Here is an 8,340-nt window from a genome sequence, read left to right as displayed (position 1 = left end):
TTTTTTTTTTGGTCTAGCACGTTGGGACTGGTGAGAGGTGCTCTATGAATAAACTTTTGCTTGCTTACTCATATTGCAGATAATTATATGTCAAAAATCTGATGTTGTAAATATTTTGTGAAAGCACCAATACTCAACCCTACAATATCTTAGCAATATCGATATCAAGGTATGTGATTAAAAATATTGTGATATATAGTTTTCTCCATATCGCCCAGCACTGGTGTGAAAGCTGTCAATGGAACTTTGATCCGGTCCAGACGACTGCACTTGAAAAGAAGGGTCTCTATTTAAAAATTGCTCCCGTAGCTGTGCCTACGGTGTATGAATGTGATATAATCTGAATTGTAAGTCGCTTTGGATAAAAACGTCTGCTAAATGACTGTAATGTAATAATGTAGTGTAATGTCTATCCGCCTCTAGACTCCAGTGCTGTTTGTGTTCTGAAGTGAGTTCTTTACTTAAGGAACAAAATCAAGCCAAAGTCTTAAAACTGTTAAAAGTTGTCTGAACTCAAGCAGCCATATCAGGACCATATTATATATGAAATTTTAATTCCCTGCCTGGAATTGTGAGGATTACCTCAGCACCTCGACAATCAGGATCTGTAACTACCAGTCTGAAAATGTGTCTTTTTAGAAAATTGTACTTAGCTGCAAAACTTTAGTGGCGTGTTTGTGCTTAAACATCATGATCGCAATATCTTTTGTGAATCGACAAACAACCAGAAAAACCAAGCCACAGCTATCACCTGTGCCGAGGCATAAAAAAGTGGCATTATATAACATGTACAATGGTGGAAGGAGGGTTTCTCCTAGGAAGCTTCTACCTTGGCCAACTGACGTGAGTGCAGCATTCACATAGAGTGTCAATGCTGATTAAAACCGATTATCTTCAATTACAGGCCATGTCTGATCCACTACACTTACAATCTAAGAGGCTGTGTGTTAAATACGAGGGTTGCGTGGCTCAGGCTACCTAACAAAAAGGGTCGATTTAGACGTTTTCATAATCCCAGCTGAAACAATTCATTAGTGTCTTGCAGCGATGCTGGCAGGCAATCAGTCAAGCCTCATATCACACTTATTAAATCTTATTTGTGTGCAGATTCATTAGGCATTTCACATTTGGAGTAGGAATTAAAAAAGGAACCACACGTATAAAAACCGGAAAATATCATTTACATGATTAAAAAAGATGAAGGTGTTTGTACACAGCCTTTAATTAACCATGTGAGGGAATACAGGCCAGAAAATAAGTTTCAGATGGAGAAAAGAAACAGAGCTTGGCTGCCAAAACAAAACACCTGGGAAATTAAAAGGTAATTGGTGCTTTGACAGAATATGACAGGCCAAAGCAATGTGAAAGCAAAGCAAGTGCATGCTACTGTTGATGTCTTACGGGTTTGATGTTAAAACCTGTTTTAGAAAAAATCTGCCTTTTACTGATATTAAGCAGTGGTGGGCCGTCAAGGCCAACTCCACCTGCCCCATGGCTGTCGGACTCAGTGCGTACTAATAGACGGAGCCTAAGAGAGGCTGAGCGTAAATGGAGAAAAGGCAAACTCCCGGAGGACCTTCTTAACTTCCAATCTCTTCTTTCCACTTTTTCTTCCTCTCTATCTACTGCCAAAGCTGCTTTCTTCTGCTCTAAAATCCTGACCTCTGCTTCTAATCCTAAAAAACTCTTCGAAACTTTCACCTTCACTCCTCCAGCCCCCATCCCCTCCTCCTACTTCCTCCCTTCTCCCTGATGATTTCGCCAACTTCTTTGACAAGAAGGTAAACGATATCAGATCCTCCTTCTCTCAGCCCCCCTCTCCCTGTCCACCCTCTCCCCCCTCAGCTCTCCCTCCCCTCTCCATGCCCCATCTTACCCTGTCTTGCTCCCCTCTCCCCTAACGAGGTCTTCAACCTTGTTACATCTAACCGCCTCACCACGTGCTCCTGATCCCCTCCCCTCTTCTTCAGTCTATTTCGACTGAACTCCTTCCTTTCCTCACCCACCTCATCAACACATCTCTTGTTTCAGGATGCTTTCCCACGGCTTTCAAGACTGCCAGAGTCACCCCCCTTCTGAAGAAACCAACACTTGACCCCTCTGATGTCAAGAAATTCAGACCAGTTTCTCTTCTACCCTTTCTATCCAAAACACTTGAACGTGTCTTTAACCAACTGTCTTCCTATCTCCACCAGAACAGCCTCTTGGACCCCCACCAGTTCGGGTTCAAAGTGGGTTACTCGACAGAGACAGCCCTCCTTGCGGTGACAGAGTTGCTTCAGGCTGCAAGAGCCAACTCTCTCTCATCTGTCCTGATTCTCCCGGACCTGCGGCGTTTGACACGGTGAACCACCAGATCCTCCTCTCCACCCTTGAGGGGATGGGCGTCTCAGGCTCTGTACTCCCCCTGTTTGCATCCTACCTGACAGGTCGATCCTACCAGGTGACATGGAGGGGGGACCGTGTCGGACCCACGCATGCTGACTACGGGGGTTCCACAAGGTTCAGTCCTGGGCCCCCTTCTCTTCTCGCTATACACAACATCTCTGGGTTCTGTTATTTGCTCGCATGACTTCTCTTACCATTGTTATGCCGATGACACCCAGCTGGTCTTGTCATTTCCCTTCGGTGACACTCAAGTGGAGGCACGCATTGCTGCGTGCTTGGCTGACATCACGAAGTGGATGGTGACACACCACCTGAAGCTCAACCTGGACAAAACCGAGCTACTGTTCCTCCCGGGGAAGGGTTGCCCGCACCGAGACCTGTCCATCACCATTGATGATACCGTGGTGACGCCAACTCGGACTGCGAGGAATCTGGGTGTGACCCCCGATGACCAACTGTCACTCTCAGCAAACATTGCATCGGTTACACGCTCCTGCAGATTCCTGCTCTACAACATCAGGAGGATTCACCCCTTCCCCACTGACAAGACGGCGCAGGTGCACATCCAAGATCTTGTCATCTCCCGCTTGGACTACTGCAACTCACTACTTGCCGGAGCCCCGGTGTCGGCCATCAGACCTCTGGAGCTTGTCCAGAAAGCTGCAGTTCGCCTGGTGTTCAATCGCCCCAAGTTCTCCCACAGAACTTCCCTTGTCCGTTCTCTACACTGGCTCCCTGTCAGAGCTCACATCCAGTTTAAGACTCTGGTGCTAGCCTACAGGGCAGTGAAAGGAACAACTCCTTCCTATCTCCAGGCCATGGTCAAACCCTACACCCCCGCCGTACACCCCCGCCCGACCACTTCACTCTGCTTCCTCGGGGCGATTGGTCGCCTGGTCGCCCCGTCGCTCAGAGGTCACTGTGGCCGATCGACCCGGTCACGGCTTTTTTCTGTCCTGGCCCCACAATGGTGGAATGAACTCCCCACTGACGTCAGGACAGCAGGCTGAAAACTCACCTTTTCAAGAAGTACTACCCTGAGCCTTCCACTCAGCACTCATTGTATTCATATTAGTTTGTTGCACTTATTGTATTTGTTTGTTTCTGCACTGTACTCTTGCTCTGGTTTATGCTCTTAGATGCTTGTTTAAAAAAGGAGATGCACTTATGACTTCTGGTGATAGTAGTTATCTTGAATACCTATGTTGAATACACTTATTGTAAGTCGCTTTGGATAGCGTCTGCTAAATGACTGTAATGTAAGTGCCTTAAACTTGCATTCTCTCTAATGTCCATCAGGGGGCGACTCCTCTGGTTGTATAGAAGTCTATGACAAAATGACTCTACTTCTCTCTTGATGTATTACCTCAGTAAACATTGTAAACATGAGTTTATGGTCTCAATCTCTAGTTTCAAGTCTTCTTCAATACAGCATGACGTTCATTTAGTAAATTATGGTCCATTTAGAGTCAAATAGACCATAAAGCAGGGTGTGTTTAGGGCGGGGCTACCTTGTAATTGACAGGTCACTACCATGGTGTTGTCCAGTTTGGGAGTTGTCTGTGTTTTGCATTACATCTTTTACCCTTTCATCGTGTGTTTTCAGTTCATGAAAGTTAATTGTCACATTTTGGTCGCCTAAAGATTATTCAGCATTCTGTCTTACTTAAGTCCAGCCTCTCGTTATCTGGTTGCGAAAAACCAAGATAGGGATGGCCAAAATGTCGAAGTCAAGGCTTCAAAACCGTAGTTTACAAATCAATTAATGATGTCACAGTGTCTGCGTCAACTTTGCGACCACCATGAAAAACACGGTACTGCCAATAACATTACCATGAAATTACAGTAAAATGCAACATTAGAATCAATTCATGATCAAGGCCCAGTTTACTGATTCAACACTTCCTCTGCTTCTTTGTTAATGCTACATGTTAATACTTCACTAACTATTTTGAAGGGAAGCTCTGCTGTACACCTGACTTAATGTTCTATTGAGTTACTATCAAACTAGTCTAACGAGTTAAAAACGTTCCACAAAAATGACTAATTATGAGCAAAAGGAAAAAATGACCACCTCTACCCCATCCTCTCTCAGAACTACAAGCTGTGTTTCCGTGGTAACGCTGGCACAACTGTTGACTGCTTTCTCACCCACTGTTTATCAACTTAAACAGAGGTGACTACCCACCAGATACTGTATCATCAGCACCATTGGTGGTGGTGGTGGCTTTTCATGCGATTGTTCGTGTTATCTCTGCTTTTATTTTTTGTGGGTTACATATTGTGATATTTCATGGTGAATAACAGCCAGACACTGTGACTCTGTGTCCCTTACAGAACACTTGTTACAGTGCCATGCAATGCTCATTGATTACAGTCCAATTAGCAACTTAAGATGCAAGACTAGAGTTGAGAGACGTGTACAACTGGATCATTTTACTATTAGCCAGTTAACAAGCTAATTTGAAACCATTAAAATAGACAATCGTCCTCAGATGAGGATTTGGCCAACAGGGTTCTGGCTCTTTTGCTCTTCACACGAACTGTTAACCTGCATTCAACCAAAACCTACTCGGACATAATGGGTCAATACCATTCGGACTACAAACGACAACCAGAACGCTTCCAATACCAAAATCTTGTACCACTGTATATGAATGCAAAAATCTGTTTTTAATACCACTTGCACCTTGAGGGGCAACACTGAGTCACTGTAGCGTCCTGTCTGTAGAGCTGCCTGGAGGGTTTTTCAATCAATTTGACAGGGACTGTGTATGTTTAGATAGTTTGTTTCAGTGGCAGAAATGAGAAAATTACTCAAATTGTAGTTTCGTCTCTCCCTCCACCAGGAAACCACTTAGCTCGGAGGAGAGGGGGCGGTGTTAACTGGAGACGGACCTTCAGGTAGCGGTTAGCTGTAGCAACTGGCATTAAGCCAGCAAAAAAAAAAAAAAAAACAGCTTTGGGGTTTTGATCCTGCCACAACTTCAAGGTGACGACAGCCAAAAACCAAGATGGCAACAGCTAAAATACCGAACTCAAGGCTTCAAATTGGCAGTCCACAAACCAATGGGTGACATCGCAGTGACTAGGTGCTCTTCTTATTTACAGTCTATGGTCCTCTTACAGGTCTCCCTGGTGGAGAGGAGGTCGTGTGACTCAGGTTCTATCTGTTTGGCGTCACCTCCAGATCCACTCTATATATGTGTACAATCTATAATTCTGTCATCCTGATGGTTCATACTGTAATTTTACGATGTTGGTCGATTCTGTACACACAACATCCATTGCATGTCTGTCAATCCGGGGAAAGGGATCACTTCTCTGTTACTTTACCTGAGCCCAGTTGCTTTTTCCTTTTAGGGAGTGTTTCATTATCTGAATTGATGATCTCAGGACAGAAGACGTCAAATGCTGTACCGATTGTAAATCCTCTTGAGGCAAATTTGTGGTTTGATATTTGGCAACATAAATACAATTGGACTTGATTTGGCTTCATTGTCTTTACTATAATTTGTAACCAGGATATTGTCTTGCTACTCTGACTGGTGTAGGATTTTGGATTGTGACAACCAAGTGTTACAAAAATTCAGTGAGGGTCACAAACAGAGATAAGGCTAACTGGTGTATTGATATGTTGGAATCTGACTTTGGCCTCATGGCTGGCTAAGACCCTCACATGTGTTTTTCAAACAAAGAAGCATCCATGTTCCTTCCTTTCAACAAAAGCCTGATCTGGGGTCTGATGGGGCCAAGCTCCAAGAAGGATGACCACACCTCCCAGCTCCAGCCAGAACTGGGGGGGGGGGGGGGGGGCCCTCATTGGCCAAGAAGGGACCCCCCACTGGTTGTACTACCTGGGTTTATAAGCGAGCGCGAAGCTCAAATCTTCCTCTTCCGTCCGGACTTGCAGTGGTGAAAGGAGGTTCACAAGGAAGCGCTTGCCTCATCAAATCCTATCAGGTCACACGTTACATTCGCTGGTCAAACATAGACTGTGTTGTTTTTTATATTTTTGTTTTTGGATCCTGTAGTGCGAGAACAGATAACTTCTACGACCCGTTCTCCCACCTTTAGTGTACACATTGCCGGCAAACGGACGAGCCCTTCCCGTTTCTCTCAGCCGAAGTTTTCCCTCCTCTCTGCAGCGAGTGAGGTTGATTCTGCGCCACGCTTAAAGCAGCGTGTTTCCCACCACTGGAAACCGATCCCATCGAAAAGAAGCTTCTCACAGTAAGAGTTATCTTTGTATCTGGGCTTAGTTTAGGTTATTTAATTGTTATTCCTTTATCTTGCTTTGTTAAGTTACTGTAGCGTTTAGAACGTGTTATTGCAAGCATCACGGACCGCGGAGTCCCGTTATATTGTGTATTTCCTGCTGTAACTGTGTTTGCATTAGATCCGTCACTGCTAGTGGATGTGGAGTTTGTGATTTTATTACTTTAAAAACTAAAACCACGGTGGCCGACCCTCGTTTCGCCGACCGAGTTTCGGGGTGATAAGAAAGCAATACTCGTATTTCACCGCAGTGATAAAGGTCTGTTTTGTTTTGGGGATTCTTTTTATTTTGTTTCGGTTTTATTCTCTCTTCTGTAAATCGGCTCTGTGAGTGAGATTTAGAACCGTAACTATCACCGTACAAGCGTGACCGGTCGGTTCAGAACCCGACCGCAGAGTTTTGCGTGATAGATCAGCTGTTCTCACATCTTACTGCGACGCCGAGCACCGCACGCAGAGCTCGGTTTTCTCTCTCTCTCTCTCTCTCCCTCGCTTCCTACTCACCTGCACACACATGGTTAGATTCACTGATTTTTGTTGACCATCTCAGACCCATGGTTACGTAATCTATTGTCCCAACCCACATTGTGCGTCGTCCCACGTGGTTACATACGTAGCCACCTCTCAGCCATTTTGTCGTAGTTCTAGTTTTGTCGCCATCTTTGCTTGTAGGCCCACACGCCCCGTTTGAGATTGCCCCCACCACTGTCTGAGTAGTTCCCTCCTCTTTCTCACACTCTCTCACACACACGCACACACACACACACACACACACACACACACACACACACACACACACACACACACATATCCTCACCCCATGTTTGTTCATTTGACTTTAGGTATTCAGAGGTATTCACTCACTCCGAATGTGTAATAGTATTCAGACTGTTGACATTGTGAGTGAACACTAATCATGAGACTTAGTTTATAGTTTGGTTATTGGACCCTGTCCGCAGGGTGGTGCCCTGTTCTTATTAGTAATTACTAATTAACTTATTGATGTTAATATTTGCTGATAACCAAACACGCTCCATTTTCGTTCCCAACAGATACATGTTGCAATATGCTCCTCCTGGGTGTGAAGGGTGTACTTACAGAGCTAGGGCTGGAGTGGCGGCGCAGTTTGGGCGACTCCTTGCCGGTGGATGAGCCCTTGGCATTGATGCAGGCATTGTTCTCAGAGTGGACCCTCTTCACCTGGCTGACAGGCTTCTCGAACGGGTCAAAGCCGCTCTGCGTGCGCTGCACCCTCACCTTCTTGTCCTCAGGGATGGTGTCCAGGGGCTTGATGACCGAGTCCGATCCCTGGCAGCTGCGTGTGGACATCTTTGTGACACATATCTGTCAAAAATAGATTGAGGAAGAGGAAAGAAGCAGAAGATAAAAAGCGTTAAAGAGCATTGACGAAAGAAATCCATCTGCAATTATTTGTTCAGCCAAAAACTGTCTCTGCCCGCGTCTTCCAGATCTTGCCTGTTTTTAATCTCTCTGTCAGTCTGGGTCTCTTCCCTCCCAATAGAGCCTTGCTGCTACCTCTCTGCTAGGATGAGAGCCTTTTCATCTCCATCTCTCTTTTCTCTGATCAAAACAGTTTCAGCCTCTGTCGGCTATTTTTGCACGCGCGCACACACACACACACACACACACACACACACACACACACACACACAC

The 8,340-nt window shown here is 45.3% G+C and overlaps 1 protein-coding gene across 1 annotated transcript in view; it reads right to left on the bottom strand.

The window, feature by feature from the left end:
* LOC116395076 (cyclin-dependent kinase 14-like) overlaps positions 1–8,340 on the bottom strand; it is a 111,745-nt gene that overhangs the window by 87,663 nt on the left and 15,742 nt on the right. The window contains exon 2 of the mRNA XM_031868608.1: positions 7,690–8,010. Within this exon, the coding sequence (XP_031724468.1) occupies positions 7,690–7,995 (306 nt within the window). The 5' untranslated portion in view covers positions 7,996–8,010. The remainder of the gene's footprint in view (positions 1–7,689; positions 8,011–8,340) is intronic.

The sequence above is a fragment of the Anarrhichthys ocellatus genome, unplaced genomic scaffold (genome assembly GCF_004355925.1).
Source record: "Anarrhichthys ocellatus isolate YVR2014 unplaced genomic scaffold, GSC_Weel_1.0 scaffold43, whole genome shotgun sequence".
Taxonomy (NCBI): domain Eukaryota; kingdom Metazoa; phylum Chordata; class Actinopteri; order Perciformes; family Anarhichadidae; genus Anarrhichthys; species Anarrhichthys ocellatus.
The sequence above is the reverse complement of the archived record's forward strand: the minus strand, read 5'-3'. Positions and strand labels throughout refer to the sequence as shown.